The following is a 26,687-nucleotide window of genomic DNA, read 5'->3' as shown; positions in this document are numbered from 1 at the left end:
GAATCGATCTTTATCAACATATGACAAAAATATATTTCGACATTTACAATCGTTTTTAAAAATTCTCCTTATCCAAGTACATTTCAAAGCATTTATAAAAGCATGTAAATTGATCATTCTTAAGCCTCCATCACAATAATCTTTTTGTATTACATTTTTTTTCACTCTATGAACTGGTGAGTTCCAAAAAAACTTATACATAAGTTCATTTATCTGTTTAATAATATCATCACTTGGATTAGGTAGTGACAATATCAAATGATTTAAAATTGGCAACATTAGTGTCTTTACAACAGTAATTCGACCAATAACAGTAATGTTACGTCTAGACCATTGTTTGACTAGTCTTTTTATTTTTACAATATTTTCATCATAATTGATTTTAACTAGTTTATCTAAATCAACATGGATCTTACAACATAAATGTTTAAGTCAGGCCAGAAAAATTAAAAAAAATCACTTGAAAAACCATCTGATCCAGGCGTTGTATTGCTTTTCATTTTTTTTAAAGTTCCACCAGCTTATATTTCACGTTCTAGTTTATCTTGTTCATCTAAAGTTAACTTTCTAACATTTACATTTTGTAGACTATTTTCAATATTTTTAGGTTTACAACATTCAACATCTCTGTTTTTGTACAAATTTTCATAAAATATTTTAACCTGTTTAAGTATTTCTTTTTGGTTAGTTACAATATCACCATTTTCTTTTTCAACCTTTGGAATAATCTTGCTGGTAAAACATGTAAAATTCTTAGATTTAAGTCCACAAAAATAACTTTTTCTCCCTCTTCTATCCACTGTATTCTGGATCGAACTATTTTACCATGCATTTTTTCCTTTCTTAATTTTTCTAGTTCATTTGTTTTGTCTTCCAATTGCTGTATAGGTCCTGAGTTTACATTTTCTTCTAAAATATTAATGTCATCTTTTAATGTTTTTCCCTTTTTTTCTCTTTCCTTCTTTTTGAAGCTAGAGTATGAGATAGTTTTGCTCCTCACCTCCATTAATAGAGTTTTCAAAAAAAGTTGACTATTAATTGAAAAATGAAGATCATAATTATTCACTTCATTAATATTGTCAAAATTATATACCAAGGCTGCATATTGTTTTTTTAAACTTGCAGCTATTCACTTAAACAAATGGAGTCATACATTCAGGAAATGATGCTCTTCACATTTCATTACAAGAAATAATTTTTTGGTCTTTCAAACGTGTCCACAGGTGGAAAAAAACCCAGCGGTAACAGGAGGGAAATTACCCCTGGGGACAACATTCAAGAGAACCTTAAAAATGCAAAATTTTCTTACATGCTATAGTTAGACGAAATATTAAAAAGAATTTTTAATTGGTTGCAGTTGATGCATTATATACTCGAGTTTATGCTGAAACTTAAAAGGAGTAGGTCCGGTAAGGGCCGATTTTGGCCTCAAATTTCAAGTTTACCTAACAAAGTTTTTGGACACTTTTTAAACACTTAGTGTCTATTTCAATTGATTCGATTAGTTTATGTGAAAGATTTTAACTGATTTAGTCAATAAAAACGCTCTGATTCAAGCTTTAATATGAAAAATCTATCAAATATGCCAAAAAACGTCACTTTTCAGATGGTTTTTGTCAAAAATGAATGTGGCCGCATCCGTGTTCACCCTCAACCTTTATATATGTTTTGTATTATCATCAAATACAACTTACATTTCAATATTATGAATGAACACGAATGCGGCCACTTTCATTTTAGACGGAAACCGTCTAAAAAATGACCAAAATGGTAAAATTTTGAAGATTTCAGTAATTTAGCATGACTTAATGATGCTAAAACGCAATATTTGTGCATTGTATCGTCAAGAACAGCTCATATTTATGTAGCAGAAGCATTTTACTTTCCAAAATATAGCTTAAGGATTACATTTTCACAATTTTCTAAAACTGCTATATTTTGGGGCCAAAAAGGGGTCTTAGTGAACCTACTCCTTTTCCAAAAAGATGCCCGAATAAAAAACTGCTGGTGAACGGCGGAACATGGAAATTAGACTTTTTCAGATATTGTCTCATATACACATCACTTATTCTGATAACGCCAAATTATTGTAGTTTTCTCCCCCCTCCTTTCTCCTTCCCTGCTCTTGTTGCACTTGCTGCACGGGCGGCTTCTCTAAACACAGTTTCAACTCCCTCCGATGTTTTAGCTGAACATTCTAAATATTGTATCATATTAAGTGATCCTATAACACTTTTAGCTGTTTCAGTGGTGATCATTGATTTTTTGTCCTTTTGCAGTTTTTTTTTAATTTGGTCATCTGTTCTTACGTCTTTTTTGTTTCCAACTAAAATTCTTGGTATTTCTGGACAATGCGACTCTAAATCATGAAACCATACATCAGCTACATTTGAAAAACTATCTTGATTATCTATTGCAAAGCACACAAGGAATACATCTGCTATTGGGTATGCTAATTTCCTCAGGCTTTCATAACTTTCTTGACCAGCTGTGTCAAATAACTTTAGGTCGACCTTTGAAACGAAAGAATATTTACGTTATCTTTGATATGTTTGTTGGTACAACTAATTATCTATTTTTTCGATAATATAGTTTTGTTCAGGAATGATTAATATTACCAATTCAATTTTATAATGGTTTTACAATATCAACAGATATATGTTTTGCACATTTCATTCCATTTTAAGTTCAATTTGGTCACTGTTCATTGTTTATTAGGTCTTTCCACTATTCTGTTAAAAGACCTATTGTATTTGTTCTGATTATTGTCTTCTTCAACCAAGTTTGTTACATGCTTTATTTTGTGGTTTCGCAAAATGTCGCATCGATTTTTTTTACATATGATATTGAATTGTTATTGCATTTTTGAGACTGACCCTGTTTAGTCGAAGACTTTTTATTGTAAGAGTTACATGACATTAAGCACAGTTTTTTTCAAACAAAATCGATACTTTTAGATTACTGTTTTTCATTCCTCTTACTAACCATTTTTTCGTCAAGTTTAACAGAGCTTTCGGTGGTTTCAAAACAAGTAGGTATAAATTCTTTGAATTTGCCGTCTTTAAATCTGAATAAAAGACATGTCTTTCCACAGAATCCGTCACCAACTACAACTACATTCTTAGGTTTTGTGTTTTGTTCATCATTCGGTATGCTCTCTGAATCTGAAGTAAAATATGCAGTAAATGGGGGAAGAGTTGAACATTGATCAACAAAAAATATTGAAACATGAATAAAAACTTTGCACTGACCTTGAACAGGCGCATGGACATAACTATAGAATTTGTTTTTAAATGTATTAATATAAAATCAAATAAAAAACTATACTATGGAACATGCATATTGATTTTGTTAAAAATTACATGCATAGGTTTCTGTAATTTTGAGAAAAAAAAAACACAAGTACCGGGTAATCTGATTTCCTAGATTACAACACGTTTTTTTCTAAATCTAAATTAAGATTGAGGGACGGTCATGTGGAATTTTTTTTTTTTAATTTGCAATCTGGAATGACATGTTCATGTTCAGTTGCCTGATTATGGCAAGAGTTTTCCTGAAAAAGACATCTTAATAAGGAAAATCTTATATTGAGGTGCTTAAAACACCAAATAATCCAAATACTATTCGGAATAGATTGGAAGTAGCTTTACTCTGTAAAATTTAAGGGAGCATGTGCTTCTATCTGCTCACTTATTTTTTTTATATATCTATAGACACTTATAAGTTGATCTGTATATTTCTTTTGTGTGTAATTAGACAGCAGAGGATTGGATTGACATTTATAACACACGCCATCTGTCACTGATATAGTTTTTCTTTTTTCACCAAGAACAACACATTTTGAGTTGACTACATAGTGAAACATATTGTTAAAAAAGCAAACAGAGGGTTTTTATGAAAGTTTATAGTATATGATTAAAATATAATGGATCCATGAATTTGAAGATGAAACTTATTATTCAAGGGTTTCGTTGTAAATTCGCTTCCAACTAGCTTTTTTAAAAATTTGAAAAACATGTTTTGTTGTTGCCGGAAAACATGGATTAGATTAATATGTTTTCAGCCATTTAAAATAGGCTTTATTTTTTTATCTTGAGCTTTTATGTTGAAACGTCACATACATTTCTTTTGCTTCTAAAAGGAGTAGGAAATACATAGTCTTAAGTTTTTACCTAGCATAAAACTCTATCTCAAAAATGTATGCATAATTCAAAAAATGACAGCAATGAAGAAACATTGTTATAACGTAATTCAGTGTAAAATTGATGTAACTGAAACTTAAAATACAAATAATTTCTTCAACAAATTACTTTAATTATTACTTTTCTTATACACATTTTACTTCATGGTTCAATTGATTGACGTCTAGTAAGCAAGGAACATATCACATGAAGATAACATATATGATATGAACATTTATTTTATTCAAGATCGACTCGCGCTGAACAGTATTAATAAAATGCTAGCTCATAACTTATTGCCCACATATTTACAATAACATGTATACAATAATTGTCATTATCATTCATTCTACACAAAATTATGCATCGTAGTGTGGAAATGTTTTGCTATTTGAATTTACCAAAAGCCCAACGTTGATTTGAATGTCAAAAGTATTTAAAAAAAGACAGACAGAATGTTTATCCTTTTATATCCATTTAAAATGAAAAAAAAAACATATTATATTGTTTATAACGTTCAGACTCGAAATTTTGAGGAGCTTTCAATGATGAAACTTTTAGACAAATGTAACATTTAGTTTGTTTTCGTCATTAAAATCTTTCCAAAATCACCGTGCATTTAAAGATTGAATTCGAGACGGAATCATGTAGGTAGTCAATACTTACTTTGTATTTGTTTCGAATTTTTGTAAATTTTTTCTTCTATATAGGACGATTTCCAAAAGAAGATAACAACTGCAAAGATAAGTTTATATACATTGTTTAATAAAGGGTTCCAATCTTTAAAATTAGAACACGACTTAAAAAATAGACTTTATTCACTGGGATTCAAAAATAGAGTAAAAGGTTTATTGTTAGTAAACACAGACAACAAGGCAAGTATTTTAAAAATACATGTACACTAACATGATGTAGGTGTTATGTTAATATGAAGAAGTTGTACGTGTAGTTCGAGAAACGGACTAGCCTGTTTCGATTGTCTCAAGTGGCAAAGAGTAGCTAACGGAAACAATAAACAACTTTGAATATTGTTTACAGAAAGCCCAAAATATTCAATTCCCATAATTTAAGAAAGACTGCAGTTACTGGTGGGTTAGTTGCAAACTATGCTAGAGATTGGAGAGGCGTTACTCAGATTAACCAAACTGTAAACTTAATGTTAACGGATCACTGAATTACAGGCTTCTGACTTTGGACAGGCACATACTTACATAATGTGGCGGGGTTAAACATGTTAGCGGGATCCAAACCCTCCCCTAACATGGGACAGTGGTAAAATGATACAACATAGGAACGAACTATAAAAATCAGTTGAAAAAGGCTTATGTAATGTTATACTACTGTTTCAGAAAAGGGAGGAGGTTTGGTACCATTAATACGTTTAATCCCGCTGTAATCTGATGTTCAGTATTGTCCTGTGTTTATGTGGTTCATACGTGTCTTTTGTTTCTTGTTTTTTATATAGATTAGACGGTTGGTTTTCCCGTTTGAATGGTTTTACACTAGTTATTTGTGTGCCCTATATAGCTTGTTGTTTGGTGTGAGCCTAGACTGCGTGTTGAAGACCGTGCCTTGACCTCTAATGGTTTACTTTTATAAATTGTGACTTGGATGGAGAGGTGTCTCATTGATACTCATACCACATCTTCTTGTGTTTATTGATTTATTAGATGGACAAAGATACAAGTGGACGTGGCCACGTTCTCAAATGATAAAATTGTTTCTTCGTCTTATCAAAAAGAACTTTTCTACAAAATAATTGAATTGTGTAGATACAATTTCCTTGATTATTCCCCAACCTACATTGTAAAGGACAACTATGATTCTAACGTCAAATGTACCGATGATATAAACAAAATTTGAACTTGTTTTATCCACAATATATCTATTGAGTTAACTTGGTAGATTGATTCTACAACAGACAATCGATATTCCAATGAGAACTGATTGTGAACCCCTACTAACCAAATGTTTTTTGTACTTAAATGAAGCAACATTCATTCAGAACATATAGCAAGGGTCTTTAATTTTACTTTCAGATATTGATGATGTACTGTTAAGGTGGCACGGTAGTATTTGCATTCCAGAATTTAGGTTGCTCTTTTGTGTACCCTACTTAGGTAAATGTATCTAAACAGTGTGATTGGACAAAAAATACAGTATCAACTGAACATACTTTCCCAAACTGAGGGATGAATCAGGTGTAGAAAAATATGAAATAATTTTACATACAGATGAAAATGAATTTTTGAGAATTTTTTTAAATTTTGTATTCATTGCACCATAAAATACCTAAAAGTACTAGTGGCCTTAGGTTTTTAAAAATAGCAAAAAAAGTAAACGGTCATGATACATATTCAAATTCATTTCTGAATAGTAAAATGAAAGTACTTCAGTTAACTGTGAATGTAGAATTTTTTGCAGTGTTAGAAAGTGGTGAAAATTCTAAAAAGGCTATCATTATCCCTTATGGGCCAGGAAATACTACCGTGCCACCTTAAGGGGGATATATATTTTTACACTAAATCAATAAAGGAACTTTTTTACCCATGCAATTTGTAAGTTTATCAATAAAAAGTTGATTAAGGGCAACTATGATAAAAACAAGCCTTAAATTCCACCCCTGAGAGTAAAAATTGCTGATTCAGCAAATTTTGGCTGATGTGTAGGTAATAATGTAAAAATTTACCTAAAAAGTAGAACTTCATTATTTTTATGTAACTTGCAAAATATTTTTAATCATAAATGCTCGCTTTAACTTTTTGCAGTGTCTGACACATGTGCAACCACTGAAATTTGAGACGCGACATTCTTCGGTTGCATGTACATCCTATTATTTTCACCGAAATAAATAAATTGCATAATTTCTTAATTTTTTCAACACAAGTACAGCTATACTAGTTTTCTTAAGGTTTAATTTGTAGATCTAATGTAAAAAGATACCAGAAGGAGCTTTTGGGGAACCAGTAAGTGGTTAAGGGGTTCTTACTTAGTCATTTATCTCTCATATAGGTCTGAAAAAGAGATAGAAATAGGGGTTTCTGTACATTAACTAGACATTATTTTTGACAAAGAATGTATTTATGATGATATATCAGTAAGATTAAATGGTTTATTCATTTTCCATGCACATACCATTAGTTGTTAATATTTTCTGACAGTGAAAAGCACAATAAAGGCAAATTGATTATGTAAGGGGACATAATTTAACTTAATGCATACATGAGAAATAGACAAACAGTCAACTTAGAGATGTATTCTAGTACATGTATTGTCAAACAGATTTTGGAATAATAGTTAACTGCAATCTAAAGACTCTTGTTGTATTGCTCTCACAATCTGGAAATGTTTAAAGTAATATAAGGCATGCTGTAAAATGTGGAATGGACTTTAATATCAGTTTTCATGATTTGGTGCTTAAACTGTTTCTTTTAGTCAGATTAACCATAAACATAGTTGGCAATCCAATAATTCCTCCTGAATCACCATGTTTGACTTCTGTGTTGATTTGAAACATAATATATTTGGGTTTTGTTCACTCCTTAAGTAAAAATGGTAAAATGAAAAAAAAGTGAAAATCTGCCAGATGGGGTAGGGATGTAATGTTTCATTTTTTTTTTGGTAAGAAATGAGTGCAGACTAGTATTCTTTATTGTAATATGTTCCAAAGTAAGAAGTCTATGAATCATAGGTGTCATGACTGGTTTCAAGTTTGTTATGTCTTGGTTAAGGTGGCACGGTAGTATTTGCATTCCAGAATTTAGGTTGCTCTTTTGTGTACCCTACTTAGGTAAATGTATCTAAACAGTGTGATTGGACAAAAAATACAGTATCAACTGAACATACTTTCCCAAACTGAGGGATGAATCAGGTGTAGAAAAATATGAAATAATTTTACATACAGATGAAAATGAATTTTTGAGAATTTTTTTAAATTTTGTATTCATTGCACCATAAAATACCTAAAAGTACTAGTGGCCTTAGGTTTTTAAAAATAGCAAAAAAAGTAAACGGTCATGATACATATTCAAATTCATTTCTGAATAGTAAAATGAAAGTACTTCAGTTAACTGTGAATGTAGAATTTTTTGCAGTGTTAGAAAGTGGTGAAAATTCTAAAAAGGCTATCATTATCCCTTATGGGCCAGGAAATACTACCGTGCCACCTTAAGGGGGATATATATTTTTACACTAAATCAATAAAGGAACTTTTTTACCCATGCAATTTGTAAGTTTATCAATAAAAAGTTGATTAAGGGCAACTATGATAAAAACAAGCCTTAAATTCCACCCCTGAGAGTAAAAATTGCTGATTCAGCAAATTTTGGCTGATGTGTAGGTAATAATGTAAAAATTTACCTAAAAAGTAGAACTTCATTATTTTTATGTAACTTGCAAAATATTTTTAATCATAAATGCTCGCTTTAACTTTTTGCAGTGTCTGACACATGTGCAACCACTGAAATTTGAGACGCGACATTCTTCGGTTGCATGTACATCCTATTATTTTCACCGAAATAAATAAATTGCATAATTTCTTAATTTTTTCAACACAAGTACAGCTATACTAGTTTTCTTAAGGTTTAATTTGTAGATCTAATGTAAAAAGATACCAGAAGGAGCTTTTGGGGAACCAGTAAGTGGTTAAGGGGTTCTTACTTAGTCATTTATCTCTCATATAGGTCTGAAAAAGAGATAGAAATAGGGGTTTCTGTACATTAACTAGACATTATTTTTGACAAAGAATGTATTTATGATGATATATCAGTAAGATTAAATGGTTTATTCATTTTCCATGCAAATACCATTAGTTGTTAATATTTTCTGACAGTGAAAAGCACAATAAAGGCAAATTGATTATGTAAGGGGACATAATTTAACTTAATGCATACATGAGAAATAGACAAACAGTCAACTTAGAGATGTATTCTAGTACATGTATTGTCAAACAGATTTTGGAATAATAGTTAACTGCAATCTAAAGACTCTTGTTGTATTGCTCTCACAATCTGGAAATGTTTAAAGTAATATAAGGCATGCTGTAAAATGTGGAATGGACTTTAATATCAGTTTTCATGATTTGGTGCTTAAACTGTTTCTTTTAGTCAGATTAACCATAAACATAGTTGGCAATCCAATAATTCCTCCTGAATCACCATGTTTGACTTCTGTGTTGATTTGAAACATAATATATTTGGGTTTTGTTCACTCCTTAAGTAAAAATGGTAAAATGAAAAAAAAAGTGAAAATCTGCCAGATGGGGTAGGGATGTAATGTTTCATTTTTTTTTTTGGTAAGAAATGAGTGCAGACTAGTATTCTTTATTGTAATATGTTCCAAAGTAAGAAGTCTATGAATCATAGGTGTCATGACTGGTTTCAAGTTTGTTATGTCTTGGTTAAGGTGGCACGGTAGTATTTGCATTCCAGAATTTAGGTTGCTCTTTTGTGTACCCTACTTAGGTAAATGTATCTAAACAGTGTGATTGGACAAAAAATACAGTATCAACTGAACATACTTTCCCAAACTGAGGGATGAATCAGGTGTAGAAAAATATTAAATAATTTTACATACAGATGAAAATGAATTTTTGAGAATTTTTTTAAATTTTGTATTCATTGCACCATAAAATACCTAAAAGTACTAGTGGCCTTAGGTTTTTAAAAATAGCAAAAAAAGTAAACGGTCATGATACATATTCAAATTCATTTCTGAATAGTAAAATGAAAGTACTTCAGTTAACTGTGAATGTAGAATTTTTTGCAGTGTTAGAAAGTGGTGAAAATTCTAAAAAGGCTATCATTATCCCTTATGGGCCAGGAAATACTACCGTGCCACCTTAAGGGGGATATATATTTTTACACTAAATCAATAAAGGAACTTTTTTACCCATGCAATTTGTAAGTTTATCAATAAAAAGTTGATTAAGGGCAACTATGATAAAAACAAGCCTTAAATTCCACCCCTGAGAGTAAAAATTGCTGATTCAGCAAATTTTGGCTGATGTGTAGGTAATAATGTAAAAATTTACCTAAAAAGTAGAACTTCATTATTTTTATGTAACTTGCAAAATATTTTTAATCATAAATGCTCGCTTTAACTTTTTGCAGTGTCTGACACATGTGCAACCACTGAAATTTGAGACGCGACATTCTTCGGTTGCATGTACATCCTATTATTTTCACCGAAATAAATAAATTGCATAATTTCTTAATTTTTTCAACACAAGTACAGCTATACTAGTTTTCTTAAGGTTTAATTTGTAGATCTAATGTAAAAAGATACCAGAAGGAGCTTTTGGGGAACCAGTAAGTGGTTAAGGGGTTCTTACTTAGTCATTTATCTCTCATATAGGTCTGAAAAAGAGATAGAAATAGGGGTTTCTGTACATTAACTAGACATTATTTTTGACAAAGAATGTATTTATGATGATATATCAGTAAGATTAAATGGTTTATTCATTTTCCATGCAAATACCATTAGTTGTTAATATTTTCTGACAGTGAAAAGCACAATAAAGGCAAATTGATTATGTAAGGGGACATAATTTAACTTAATGCATACATGAGAAATAGACAAACAGTCAACTTAGAGATGTATTCTAGTACATGTATTGTCAAACAGATTTTGGAATAATAGTTAACTGCAATCTAAAGACTCTTGTTGTATTGCTCTCACAATCTGGAAATGTTTAAAGTAATATAAGGCATGCTGTAAAATGTGGAATGGACTTTAATATCAGTTTTCATGATTTGGTGCTTAAACTGTTTCTTTTAGTCAGATTAACCATAAACATAGTTGGCAATCCAATAATTCCTCCTGAATCACCATGTTTGACTTCTGTGTTGATTTGAAACATAATATATTTGGGTTTTGTTCACTCCTTAAGTAAAAATGGTAAAATGAAAAAAAAAGTGAAAATCTGCCAGATGGGGTAGGGATGTAATGTTTCATTTTTTTTTGGTAAGAAATGAGTGCAGACTAGTATTCTTTATTGCAATATGTTCCAAAGTAAGAAGTCTATGAATCATAGGTGTCATGACTGGTTTCAAGTTTGTTATGTCTTGGTTAAGGTGGCACGGTAGTATTTGCATTCCAGAATTTAGGTTGCTCTTTTGTGTACCCTACTTAGGTAAATGTATCTAAACAGTGTGATTGGACAAAAAATACAGTATCAACTGAACATACTTTCCCAAACTGAGGGGTGAATCAGGTGTAGAAAAAATATAAAATAATTTTACATACATATGAAAATGAATTTTTGAGAATTTTTTTAAATTTTGTGTTCACTGCACCATAAAATACCTAAAAGTACTAGTGGCCTTAGGTTTTTAAAAATAGCAAAAAAAGTAAACGGTCATGATACATATTCAAATTCATTTCTGAATAGTAAAATGAAAGTACTTCAGTTAACTGTGAATGTAGAATTTTTTGCAGTGTTAGAAAGTGGTGAAAATTCTAAAAAGGCTATCATTATCCCTTATGGGCCAGGAATACTACCGTGCCACCTTAAGTCACTCACTATACAACTCTAAGTCGGTGTTTGCATCTCGTATTGCCTAGTGAACGGAAGTTTCAGAATACAATCAATACTAAAAGGTCTAATTCATAACTTGATATTGAAATTTATACTGCACTCGTTCTATTTGAGCAGTCAAAAATGCGTTGACCGTATATTTGTATGTCATATACAGTCACTGAAATGATATCACTTTTCCTCATGAATATTTAAATAGACATTGTCGAAATTATAATTTATTGTTCATACGACCTATTCAACTTGTTCATGTATTCAATGTATACAACGACTTAAACTTATTTATTTTGCAATTTTTATAAAAAGACATATTTCACTTTAATGTTTTTTGGTCAGCCAACTATAAATCATTATGTTTTATGCTAATGGTTGATATTTTAGTTAATTTTCAAACAAATTCGTTCACCATCGATTGCGAATTTCAACAAGTAATGTACATTTCATCGTGTTGTTTATTTCTCTGCCTGCATGATATGAGGTCTATTTTTAAAAGGGGAAAGTTTCTTTAATCTTTAATCAAATAGTAAAATCAGGAGCTCAAACATACTTCGTTTATTTAAAGACAGATGCGTTATGTCATATTTGCATAACTTTAATTTTTAATGCAGCGTTGAAAATTATTACAAAGGTATTTTAACTCAATTACAATACTGTAAATTGGAGAAAAGGCTGAATAATAGTTGAAGTTAGAGACATAATGGAGAAAAGGTGATTATTAAAAATCAAACAATTTCCCTCCGTGCTCATGGTTTCTTAAAGAAAAAAATATAAGCTGACCATTGTATCTATACTAGTGCATTCATAATGAATCTACATTGAGAAGTCATTTATGAATAGCATGTAATTGTGTGTGGAAAGCCATGTACTACGACAATAAGAAGAGACATTTTTTTTAACGAGAAGGATATAGTACTTTTAACAGGCTGATAAATCATTTGGCATGCATATTCCCAATATGACGTTTATCTGGTGTTGTTGGAATAAAATCAAATCTTCGTCAATCCGTTACTAGTATTTAAAAGATAATGCATTGAATAATTACCCAGTAGGATCGATATGACCACCAATGTGAACGTTACGGCTGCTGCTATCTTTGAATTGGAAGCTGAAATAAATAAATAACTTCTATTTTTAACATGCATTTCACTCTTATTTCAATAAGATATATCATAATTTTAGTACAATTATATTTTAAACCTTAATCTTCATTCTAACTTCTAAATCATGTTTGTCATACAAATACACTATTATTTCATTTAAAGTTCCTGTGTCAAAGACCAAACTGCTTAGTCCGAGATTACTCAGACGTCCAACGGCTGTTTTGCCAGACAAGCTGGGGCCGTGGGACGTCAGAGCTCGTCCCATATCAAAAAGTGGATATTTGCCCACCCAAAATAGATGCGCTGCTTCGTCGCTTCTGGTGCCGACTGACGGCCTTGGAATTATATAAATCGGGCATCAATCTGTTCATTTTTTATTTATCTTTTCATTTATGTAAGTTTCACCTACCTGCCAACTTTTATTTTTCCATATTTTAACAGTTTTCATAGAGACCCATCGATTTCTGCATTTTGACTTTCACTTTCAAATGGACGTCAAGTTACGAGAGAGTTCGTGGCCTCGAGACTCAAATATGCAAATTTTGTAGGAGATCGATGTTTAACATTTAGAAGCCAACCACGATTTTTCACCTCCTTTACAGGAGATCGGTATTAAGCATTTAGTTCCGACCACGAGAACAATCGGAAGCTCTCGGACATTTAGATAACTTGCATCGTAAATGAACGAGGTGTTACATTATGGTCATTTGCATAAATCATCACTGTTTTCTCGTGGTCACGTGATAATCTTTGAAAATGAAAGGCAAAATGCAGAAAGCGATGGGTCCCTGTGAAAACTGTTAAAATATGGAAAAATAAAGGTTGGCAGGTAGGTGAAACTTACATAAATGAAAAGATAAATGAAAAATGAACAGATTGATGCCCGATTCATATAATTCCAAGGCCGTCAGTCGGCACCAGAATCGACGAAGCAGCGCATCTATTTTGGGTGGGCAAATATCCACTTTTTGATATGGGACGAGCTCTGATGTCCCACGGCCCCAGCTTGTCTGGCAAAACAGCCGTTGGACGTCATAGTAATCTCGGACTACAAACTGCTATGCTCGAAATCTAAGTTGTTGAAAAAAGACTGGTTAAGGAATTTGTATCATACAATGGGTATTTAACACTTTGGAAGTTCATTTATGGCAGAAGCTATTGTTTACTGTCGTTGTTTTTTATTACAAAATTTGAAAGCATTTTGCAGCAAATATTATTTAAAATAAAATATAAACGTTGCAAGCTTTTGAATGCAAAAGAGGGACGAAAGAAATTGAAAATAAACTGACAACGCCATGGCTAAAAATGAAAAAAGACAAACAGACCAATAATAGTACACATGACACAACATGGAAAATTAAAGAATAGGAAACACGAACTCCACCAAAAACTGAAGGTGATCTCAGGTGCTCCGGAGGGTAAGCAGATCCTGCTCCACATGTGGCATCCATCGTGTTGCTCATGTTATAACAAATCCAGTAAAAATTCAAAACGGTAGGTCACGCTCATGAAAGGGAAAGGATTGAAGTAAGGAACATATCCGATATCATTTGTGAAACGGTTATTCCATAACGATCAACCAACTCGTGATGACGTCCGTAAAATTTACGAAGGGATGATTTCAACTTCCTCATTAGGAACTCTTGGTTTAATAGCTTCCTTGTGAGCAGAAACCCTTTATCAAGGGAATATCGAGCAATTCTCTCGACAAATAATAGTATCAGACATTTGTGTGTACACATTAAATAACATAGTTACAGTCATACCTAAATAAAGGTAACAGTAGTATATCGCTATTCAAAATTCATGATTCAATTAAGAAAATCAAATAGGGGTATATAATATTATAGTACATTACAACATTAAAACACAAAATACCGAACGCCTCCCATGAATGTAAGACAGCACGTCAGTACACCACAAACGATACATTAATTGATATTCACATGCATGGATAAGGTCACAAAGTTTTTACGATAAAGTAAAGTTTTACATGATTTAGTTCTGAATGTTGAATTATTGGATTTTTTAAGATCTATTGTGTTTTAAAATGCGAATTTGATAGTAAATAGGTAATAATATAACTCAAAATATGGGTTGTGATAGTCAAACTTGAAATTATTCCACTACATTTTTACACACACAACAAATATAGTCAATTGTAAACTATTTATTTCAAATAGAATGACATACGTACGTAACTCGACGTAAGGACTTCAGAAAACTGGTTATTGCCAACCATTAAATTTGATTAAAGACGTCGCTCAAGTTTAAATTATTTAAATTATTCAAAGACATTTAAAAGCTCTCACGGGAATTTTTGTCCATATAAAATAACTTTATCATGACGAAAAATGATAGAAATCTTGCATATTTACTAGTCACGTGGTTTTCCAGATTCCCGCCTTTACTTTCACTGATATAATATCATGTATACACTATCAATCATTATCATACGTACGATTTGAGTTATTAATCATGGTTTTGATTATGCCATGTCTTTGTCAGTATACATTGGAGATGAACGCTCCATTATATTGTTTTTCTGTCTTTCTATGTCTTTATTATATTTGTTGCGGGGAAATATTTGGAGGGTATTTTTCTGACAATTTCAGAAATATCGAACCAGAGTTTGTTAAATTAAACTAGAGGCTATAAAGATCATGTGTCGCTTATCTTGGTCTATGTGCATATCAAACAAAGGACACTCATCAACTTTTTAGAAGAGAATACACTTCATGACAAAAAGCTCTATATTGTTGATCTAGTATTACTGATCCGTTAGTCTGTAAAGTTCTTTGACCTATTAATAGATCTTGCCTTGCTGATAATGTTTGTGATTTAAACTATGTATTTGTCTATTATAATTTAAATCATATAAGGCATAACAGAAAACAAGTTTTTCTCTGTAAATATCATAGTTTTCAAGCTTGTTCAAAATCTAATTTAAATTAAGAAATAACAATATTTTTGATAAAGCATACCTTTTTTACTTCTAAGTTCGTCACTTTTGTTGGACGCTGTTTTTCTACAAATTAAATAAATCTTATAAAGAAACCTCAAACAGAAAGAAGTTCTGGTTCATATAGGGACATGTTTATCTTTATGGACATAAATGAACTACTTAAATTGCAATTTGTGATAAGGTGATGATTTCAACTTTCCAATAATCGACTTCTCATTCATCAGCAAAATATTCCCTCGGCTAAATTAGTTGATCATTACATTTATCGCATTAAACATAACGCTCGTTCATATTCACACTATAATGACTTTATTGATAAGGGTGCACTTCCACAAAAACTGCTTCAACACGGTTATGAGGGAAAATGACTGAAATCGTAGAAAACAATTGTTTTCGGTGACCATCAATCACGCATTCTTGGACTAATACCGATATGTCGGTGTCTCTAACAACACGTTTCATAGATCTTAGATCATGAGATGCCAATAAAATCAGTTAATCTGGAAGTTTGTGAACTCGCATGGCAGGTGATAAAATTGAGAATGGAAATGGGGAATGTGTCGAAAGAGAAATCAACCCGACCAAAAGCACACAACAGCCGGAGGCCACCAATGGGTCTTCAATGCCGCGAGAAATTTCCACACCCGAAGACGTGCTTCAGCTGGCCTGTAAACAAAAATGTATACTAGTTCAGTGATAATGGACCTCATACTAAACTCTGAAATATACACAAGAAACTAAAAAAAAAATCATACAAAACTAAGAGAGGCTGGAGACTCCTGACTTGGGACAGGCGCAAACATTTAACGGGGTTAACATGTTTTTTTGAGATCTCAACCCTCCCATATACCTCTAGCCAATGTAGAAAAAAAAACTACAATACGCACAGTAAAACTCAGTTTAAAAGAAGTCCGAATCCGATGTCAGAATAGATAACAAAAGAAACTAAAAAATAATACAATGGTACATAAATTCACAAGCACTACTAGCAGTGATTGGCCAGTTACAGACCTCAATTAAACTGATTTAAAATCATGTCTTCATTATACGAATATCAAGCACAATACTCTCCGTTAGGGGTTTAGTATCAGACTATCATTAAATGTATCAGAAGAACATTACCCGTATCATGCCAAGAAATGGTTTTAGAATAAATTTGTTTAATTCCGATGCAAAGACCCTATAAATGATTCAATATTAAAGCCAAAATATGCCATCCTTAATAAACCTGACAACAGTATCGTAACTATATCCATTCTTTATAAGGTTTTTTTAAGGTTTTGTTGGTTTTTGAGCAGAATGCCGACATTTTTGTGCTTTATAAAGAGTACTACCATAAAAAATTGGATGTGATGCGTGCATAGCAGGAGACCAACCTATTTTAGATCCATTCCGAGTTCATGCAATTTCTTCAGGTTGGTTTTGTTTTTGTTACACTGATATGTCTCTACTGAATTGATTATTGATACTTTTATACCTTAGTTACAAACAGCACACTTGCTGATTTTTGGCACTTCTATGTATTTTTCTGTATTAGTATATTTCATTTATAAAAATATTATTTTTTAAATAAGGAAACATGGTACGATAGCATATTAGGCTATCCACCATAGTTCAAATAAAGTGGATGTAAGTAATTATAGGCAACCGCACGGTATTAAACAATAGAAAAAAGTATAGTCGGCTATACAGGAACCGACATGAAAATATGAAACAATAAAATCCGCAAAACTTATGGTCTAATTAATAAGTAAACAATTTACGAAAAATAAATATGACAGACATGAACCTACGACAACGGGTTTCTATACACCATCACTGTCCTGAACGACATCCCTTGAATTTAAAAAAAAACCATGTGATTTCAAAGGACAAAATACACCATATCACTGTGACAATATTTGAAGTTAAAGCTATATTATATGTTTGGAAAATTACTTGAAAATAAAGGTGTTAAGAATTACAACCAATCAAATTGTAGGATTTCAGGTTTCACGTTTGCTAATTGAAATGAACGATAAATATGATACATTTTTTGTTACTAAAATAGTATAATAACGTTAGATTTTTCTAGATGGTTTAGTAATTTAATTCTGATAACTGTGTTACTTCCCCCTAAAGAATAAATGGGAGATTTCGCTTTTTGCTTAATTCGGAATATGATATATAACTAAGGGAAAATGAAAAAGCTTTATGAATGGTTTTGTTATCATGTATTACAACCATTCGTTTCCAGCGTGTCACTTAATATTAATATATTTTAAAAAGCGCCCTCTTACTTTCTCTTTTTATTTAAGCAAGCGGGACCCTCTTCATAGATATTTTAGTGCCTTAACATCTGTTCTGATTTATACATGGTTCAAAGATCTGAATTATGTTATAAGCCGCAATGAGACAGTAAATAAATCATATCCTGCATACTCCAGTGTGTTAGGCATTTCGGAAAATAGGCTGTTTTCATTAGCTGATGACTTTGAACAGACTAAGAGTATGGGAAGCAGACATTATTTCAGACTATGTTAACAAGCGCAATAGATCGAAGAAGTCATAGCATGCCCCCTGTAATGAAGATTACATCTTATTCAGAAAGGAAAGGAGAACAAAAGGTAAAAAAGAACTAAACAACAGTCCAACAACGAAATTTGAGTTCGTTCTGGATTCAGCCCTGAAGGTCGCAAAACAAAAGTAAGATAACGAGCATAAACGTTTTACTAGAGAAACTATGTAAAATTAAAAAAAAAATCTGAATGTATTTATAGACAATTGATTATGTAATAAAACGCTTAAGAAGAACATACATTTCTTAATTACTACTCACATTGCTTTGTTGCCATTGGTAGCATTCGGTTGTTTTCCAAAGACTTTTGAACAGCGATGTTCTTTGTTCAAATATTTATTAATACACTGATAATCTGGAATTATAAAGAAATGATGTAAACAAAAAAGAAAATGGTAGTAACTAGCTAACGGGAATATAAATATATCATGAATCGACATGTCTTTGTTTTTGAAGGTCAACAAAAAGTCAGCAATTTGTTAATACGAATATTCCTGTAATTCCAACACATATTTTACTTTATTTGAAAAGTAACATATGAATGTGTTCCGGTTATAATTTCTATTCCAGTGTGAATAATGCATATTATTCGTCTCAAATGTTAGATCTACAGTTTGCGTTTGCAATTTTTGTTCATTGTGGCATTCCTACCTTCAACTTGTCATTATCAAACATCATATTAGTCAACAGTCTTCCTTACAAGGGCGCTTAGTCGTTACAATTTACAATTTACAATACTTCAATAATAAAACTTTCAGTAGCCGGGTGTTACCTTTATTATTGTAGAGCTTATGTTTTCGAATGGTCTAGCGCGTCGGGCATAGTGTACGGTGATTTGGTGCCACGATATCTCACTAGCACATGTTCGAATCCCGGACAGCGAAGAACAAAAATTTGCTTCCACAAATTTACAGATCTAACATTGTTATGCTGATATTTAGACGAATTATAAATACTGAATTTGTTTTCAGCCTTGCATTATCCTCGCTGGTGATCCGATGAAAAAAATATAGTGTAGAGTTGTCACTGGTTCAGGCGTACTCATAATATAAATATATATATAAAAAATTAGACCGTTGGTTTTCCCGTTTGAATGGTTTTACACTAGTAATTTTGGGGCCCTTTATAGCTTGTTGTTCGGTGTGAGCCAAAGCTCCGTGTTGAAGGCCGTACTTAAACCTATAATGGTTTACTTTTTAAATTGTTATTTGTATGGAGAGTTGTCTCATTGGCACTCACACCACATCTTCCTATATCTATTTTAAGACTAAATTTAAAACAACGTTCAAACCTATGATTGCGTTGGATAAACACCGCAGATTTTATACGTGTGTATGTAACAAATTTCGTTGTAGAGCGGTCTAAATACAGCACAGACAACATTTTCCAAAAGACCAAAAGAGTGAAAAAATATATTTTAACAAAACGCATTTGACTAGCAGGTCGAACAACTGATGTTCTTAAACCCTGCTGACTGCCATTGGCGAATGCCAAATAAATGGATCACAAGGTGTAAAAAAATGGATCTCTATATTAGTTTGATATCAAGTAGAAAACAAAACACTTGTGGCAATGATGATAAACCAATATATATATATATATATATATATATACTATGTTTTCCAATTTTACCAATGTGACGACCAATTCACCGAAGAAATGAGAATTAAAAAAAAAAAATATGTTTATACAAAAGTACAAACCAAGTTTAAACAGATAAGACGTTACTTTTGTAAGGGTTACGTCCCTTTAATGTATTGTTACAGACTAATTATCGTGACGTTAAGTAACCGTTAGTTACATTCATCCATGCATGATTATCACAAAGATGTGAAACCGGTTGGAGAAAAATGTAGAGAATTAAAGGACTTTAAGAAAATTTTGAAATTTAATTTTATTGATATTTCTACTAGCGTGGACACAGAATTCAATTTTTAGTATATATATATATGTATACAATGCAGGCGATTTGGTGTCACGATATCTCAGTAGCATGGCTTCGAATACCGGCCAGGGAAGAACAAAAATTTGCGAAAGCAAATTAAGAAATAATTCATGGAAGCCATAGATTTGTTGGAAATTTACACATGGCCTGGACCGTGATATTCGAATTTTATCCTGAGCCGGGATTCGAACCCATGCTACTGTGATATCGTGACACCAAATCGCCTGCACTGCAGCCGTCCCGCTAGACCGCACGACCACCTGGGCTCTCAAATAAAAGAGCTTTCGCTGGCCGTGTGTTACCTTTCCTCGTCAGTTTTAATCTAGCGGCGTACTACAGTACATGATATATAAGGCATGAAGATGTATCTATATATAACTCGTCTTGACATCAACCCAACAATGTTAGATCTGTAAATTTGCTTTCAAAAATTTGTGTTCTCCCCTCGTCGGGATTCTAACTCATGCTACTGAGATGTCGTGACACCAAATTACCTGCACTGTATTCGCCAAGCTAGACGCTCAACCACCTTGGCTTTACTATATATACATGTACGTTGGGGATATATACGTATATACGTTGTATATACTGTACATGTATATACATAACTACTCTAATTATCAGCACAACAATGATAAATGCACAAATTTGCTTGTTCTTCCTTTGCCGGAATTCGAACTCATGCTAAGATATCAGGACAACATCACCTGCACTGTGTCCATCATTCTAGATCACTCGGGCACCTAGACTTACCTAATAGTTCACCTTTCACACAGTACATAATATATTTGGCATGATGCTGGAATCGATTGCAGATTAGCTAGATATATACAGTAGATCATTATTCTCACACCTCAATTCTAATAAGTGTTTCATACAAGATGTTTATTTGTTGAAATTAATCAGTTTTAACAGATTCTGGAGACATCCACAGTTTATAAACGTTTATAAAGTTGTGGAAACAGTCTTCTATCCGTTTTTGTGAATAATTATTCACGAATATGTAAGTTATTTATGCTATATTTCGAGCTGATAAACGACGAAATCGAAAGTAAGTGTTATATTAAGTTCTTTGTTATCAGATGTTAGTTGAGCATTTAAAACAAAGTTTTGTCATTCGTCCGTTTATGTATCCTAATACTACAAAGAATATCTGGCATTCTTTGACATGATCTTTATAATTTTAATGCCAAGTGAGAGTGTTGATCCCAATGACACGATCCACTGAACAAAGAACATTATAGTGCGAGTGGAGCATCCGTGTACTATGCACGCATCATTTTTGTTGTATTGTGAAGTACCTATTAATAGATTGGTTATAATATCCAAAGCAATAGTTATCAAAGGTACCAGGATTATAATTTAATACGCCAGACGCGTGTTTCGTCTACATAATACTCATCAGTGACGCTCAGATCAAAACAGTTAAAAAGCCAAACAAATACAAAGTTGAAGAGCATAGAGGACCCAAAATTTCAAAACGTTGTGCCAAATACGGCTAAGGTAATCTACTCCTGGGGGTAAAAAAATCCTTAGTTTTTCGAAAAATTGAAAGTTTTGTTTAACAGAAAATTTATAAAAATGAACATATAATTGATATTCATGTCAACACCGAAGTGCTAACTACTGGGCTGGTGATACCCTCGGGGACGAAACGTCCACCAGCAGTGGCATCGACCCAGTGGTGTAAATAGTTATCAAAGGTACCAGGATTATAATTTAATACGCCAGACGCGCGTTTCGTCTACATAAGACTCATCAGTGACGCTCAGATCAAAATTTATCATAAACTATTAGGGAAGAACAGTTTGTGCCCTTACTGATTTTATAGCAGGCATCAACTTTGCTTAATGATATCAAACTTTTGGTCTCATGGAGCATGTTTTTTGCCTTACTTTCATTTTCGAGCAGCATGCAATAATTTTTGTATTGAATTCAAGGTTTTACGAGAAGTCTTACGATAGTTTTTTTTTCACCTGGTGATAAAATCTGTCCTTTAGTGCACAGTTTAAAGTAACATGAGCAGTCATTATACCCTGGGTAACAGGCACACGGATCGTTTCCTGGTGATGTTACGAATGCATACCCTTCTCTATGGTCACATCTACATGTTCTGTCAAGCTTTCCTGATCCCTCAGTGTAGATAAACTGTCCTTCTTCATTGCACATTGCTTTCTTATATATACAATCACTGCCTCGAATAGTTGTAAATCTAAATGGTTGATATCTCTCAGATATACACAGGGCAGTGTCAAAATTGTTGCTATTTATAACTGTTTTTTCTCCTGAAGTAATAAAAGAAATAGAGATTTAAATTACCGTTTCAAGTACATGGCCTTTAAAAAAGTGCACGGACATATGTAGATGCTTACACAGATTCTGACCGGAAAAAATTAAAATAAAAAGCTTGAAGGTGATAAAAAAACATTGCCCGTTAAATCTCTATGTTAGTTATTCTATATCTATCATACTCGCGGTTCTAAATAAAAAAAAAATTAAATATAGGATTTCGCTATTTTTTTCTATAAATAAACTTTTTTTTATCCTATATTTAATGGAAAAAATCAATAGAAATATGGGGTCACCGTTCATTCAACCTCCCAATCTGCCTTTGAAAGAAGCATGCTTTTTTGTTAATGTACTTTTTTCTGTTGAACTAATAGGAGTAAAAAAGATAAAATCAAATAAAAAAAAACTAAACTACAGAAACCGCTTAAATTTTACAACAGTTTAGTTTAAGTACAGTTCACATTTTTAAACATTTTAAAAGTCATTTGGGGCCAAAACAAATTAATTTTCTAGTGATATTTTGAGCAGTACCATAAAGTAACAACTAATGGTGTTATAAATACAATTTGTTATGAAAAAACAAATGTTTCTATTTTTGCTGATTTGTTTGTTCCCTCGGGCCTCAAAAAGGATAAATACTTTTGTGTGTCGTTTTTCCGTGTTCAAGATCGAATAGTTCAGTATATAAAACAGATTATTTCAGCTTCCGCATTCAAAAAAGTTCTATTTAGCTACATTCAAACAGCTCATGCATATTGAGTTCCTCTTAATTGATACAATATCCTACATCTTGCATCTCCTAACACAATTTCCTTTATAGGAGAAGTGCAGCTATTAAGCCATTATTTCATGGTTGTGAAATTGAAGTCACCCATTCGAAAAGTTTTCGGGCTGCATCAAGAGCTGGCTGAGCATTATGAAAAATCTGTATTACAAATGCAGACTTATATATTATTCCAATTGTTGTAAACACAATCCCGTCCTCTTATCCTCGAATGTGACATTACAGGATACGACTGATCACCAAGTTTATAACTACATGAACAAAACTACGGTTACTACATGAGGAGAGGTATATGCTTACCTTTCATATCACCCGATATCGATCATACCCCTTTTGTACATGTGACCCAGTCTTTAGTTTTCTATCCTGTATTCTGTAAACTGTTGTTAATCTTTTTATTTTTTCGTCTATTAAATAACGATTCAGTTTTCATTGACCAATGAATTTAATATCCTTTTGTATTTCTCTCTATCTCTAACCATAAGGTAGAATCAAACCTCGTTGTGTCAAAGTCGAAGGAACCGGATCAAAGTATTCGACTCATCCGAGTTCTAGGGTTTCGTCATAAATTTGGAATGCATAAAATACAGTATGAGATTTGTATGAACTGGATACAAAAATTCTGTTTGAACGTTTGTATGATCAACAAATGTGTTAATTAGCGGTCACCATAAACATGACATTTTAACTGTTATACAAACAAGTATGCTCATTCAGCTTTAATTTCTTGTGAAAATGATTAGGTGACATAAAAAATCATCCCATTTGCATTTTAATCATAAGATCTGCATCTTCCGAAAATGCTGACTTTCGAACTTCCAGAAATCGGGGTCAATTTACATTAGTCTGCCTTCTTTTACTGTAATAATCATATTTTAGTTTGATATCCTCTTAAGTTATTGTTCCTGTTAAGATATTTGGGGATATTTAGGTAAAAAACTGAATCTGGCTGTCTTTTCAATTGTTACCATTGGTTTCTTATTGTATTTATTCTACTTCCGCTGACTGCCTGATGACGGTACTCGTAACAATCTCCGACTTTAGCAGTTTCGGAGATTGAAGAAACATATTAATTGTTTCAAATATTTGGCTAAAAGTACTTTCAAATATATATAAGTCTGAAAATTACACCAAACAGTGTTAGAGTTAGATTTTCTACTGACAATGTTTTGTTCGTCCCTCAGCGGGATTCGGACTCACACCTTTGATACACTACAGCACCAATCGCTTAGCCTCATGTCCACCACTCGACCACATCCGCTATAAAAAATATAACTTCAATAGTCGTAGTGTTACCTTGTCACGGAAAGCTAATCTAGAGATAGACATGAGACCAGGGATGGGGTCGATTACTTTAAAATGTAATCGATTAAATTACAATTACTTTGCTAATAAAATGTAATCGATTACATTACAATTACACCCTATTTCATATGTAATCGATTACATTAGATTACTTTTCTTTATTGTAATCATGATTACTTTAGATTACTTATGATTACATTGTATATTGCTATATCAAAGTTTTTTTATAACTTTTTATCCTCACAATAAAGATTATTTTGGTGATTTTTTTTTAAAAGCCTTAATTTATTCATCTTTTTAAAAGAATTTATAGACAAATACAGTGTAAAATGTGTAATTTGATAAAATAGCTATAGACAAGTGTCCTTTCTCTATGCTAAAGATATAACTTTAATTATAACTACAAATTGTAACCAACTGCCTAATTAACAAAAAAAACTGAAAATTAAAAACCAATTGTTCAGAGAACAATTGAAGGTCTTTCCACCAGTAAATATCTATTTTGATATTAAAATATTAAAAATCAGTCTAAAATGTCAGTTCCTATGGCTTTATGATGTATAGATATGAATTTTAACCAAAGGTCATAATCTAAAACGCCAAATTTACCTATGACCTTGACCTCAATTTCAAGGTCATAAACTGAGGATCTCAAATCAAAAGACCCTAGGTCTCTAATATGTATGGTTAATAAGTAATATCACTTTACGCATAATTTTAGATGTGGTAGGGGCTAAAACTCCCATTTATTGTCTACGCACCCTTTCAACCAAAATTATTATGTTACGACATGTCGCAAATAACAATTTAGTAAAAATAATTTGTCGATATCTGATAAGGTTAATGAAAATGAGTGAAAATAAGCCAAAATCAAAATTTAGAATATGACCTTGACCTTTGACCTTGACCTAATTTTCATTTTTTTGGACCAAGGATCTCAAATCAAAAGACCCTAGGTCTCTATCACTTATGGTTTTCCAGTTTAAAATACATTTCAAAATTTCAAATAAAAAAGGGGAAATAACTCTCATATGGAATCTCTATACGGCTTCGGTCAAAATAAAACAGCACATCCTGAAGATGTAATGAGCAATTTGCAAAAATAAATTTGTCGGTTTCATATACGGTTGTGAAGATTACGCGATAACAAGAAAAACAGTGTTCGGGGAGATAACTCTTATATGGGAAAGATTTTGGTTACACGGTGTCAGTTACAAAAGCGTAATAACTGTTCGATATCATATACCATATGTCTAAGCGACATCTTGCGAAACAAAAAAATTGCGGAGGAACAAAAAGTTGGCGGAAGAAAAAAAATAATAATAATAATCAGAAGAAAACCAATAGGTCTTTCCACGGAAAAGTGGAAAGACCTAATAAGGAAAAATTAATTAAGTATAGTTTTATTGTCTGTTGGGACATAATTGACACATCCATTAATGTTTTTACAGGTGTTAATCACTACTTCCATTTTTTAAAACAAACAATAGGTGGGCTTGGGTATTAAAATTTTATTGTCTTAATAACAATATCAATAAAGTTAAAAGTGGTTGATTGTCATTATTTGTTTGAAAATTTTTAATACTTGATCTAATTAGTAATAAATAGAATTATTGTCAGGTGAAAACACAAAACAGTTTTGTAACTTTTATACATTTCTCTTTATATTAAGAAACAGTTTATTGTATTAAAAGATATTTTGTATTGATGAAACTTCTGACGTCACCTATTGTTTGTAATATTATGCCATATGTATACACTGTACCTGTACTTGTTTATACTGGTGAGCCTTAAGGCCCGAATATAATAAAGAATAAAAATAAGAAAGCACATATTATACACGAATTTATGGAAAATAAAATTTATTCAATTTTGTCAATAAATGTAACCTAGTTTTAACTTCCATTTTGAATTAAGTGGGCTTATATATTTATGCCGACCATCAAAGTCAAATAGGAACTAAATGTTTTCTGCATTTGAATTTCAATGTAGTTATGTAAAAATATTGGGTAAACTGATATGAA

At 32.0% G+C, this 26,687-nt stretch overlaps 1 protein-coding gene across 1 annotated transcript in view; it reads right to left on the bottom strand.

Annotated features, from left to right (window-relative positions):
• Positions 1-235: 235 nt before the first annotated feature.
• Positions 236-26,687, bottom strand: part of LOC139511899 (uncharacterized) — a 38,712-nt gene continuing 12,260 nt past the window's right edge. The window contains exons 2-8 of the mRNA XM_071299044.1: positions 22,262-22,570; positions 18,602-18,695; positions 15,803-15,846; positions 12,761-12,823; positions 4,848-4,916; positions 2,986-3,164; positions 236-2,513 (exon numbers count right to left, since the gene is read on the bottom strand). Of these exons, the coding sequence (XP_071155145.1) occupies positions 2,085-2,513; positions 2,986-3,164; positions 4,848-4,916; positions 12,761-12,823; positions 15,803-15,846; positions 18,602-18,695; positions 22,262-22,570 (1,187 nt within the window). The 3' untranslated portion in view covers positions 236-2,084. The remainder of the gene's footprint in view (positions 2,514-2,985; positions 3,165-4,847; positions 4,917-12,760; positions 12,824-15,802; positions 15,847-18,601; positions 18,696-22,261; positions 22,571-26,687) is intronic.

This window comes from Mytilus edulis, chromosome 2 (genome assembly GCF_963676685.1).
Source record: "Mytilus edulis chromosome 2, xbMytEdul2.2, whole genome shotgun sequence".
Lineage (NCBI taxonomy): Eukaryota > Metazoa > Mollusca > Bivalvia > Mytilida > Mytilidae > Mytilus > Mytilus edulis.
The sequence above is the reverse complement of the archived record's forward strand: the minus strand, read 5'-3'. Positions and strand labels throughout refer to the sequence as shown.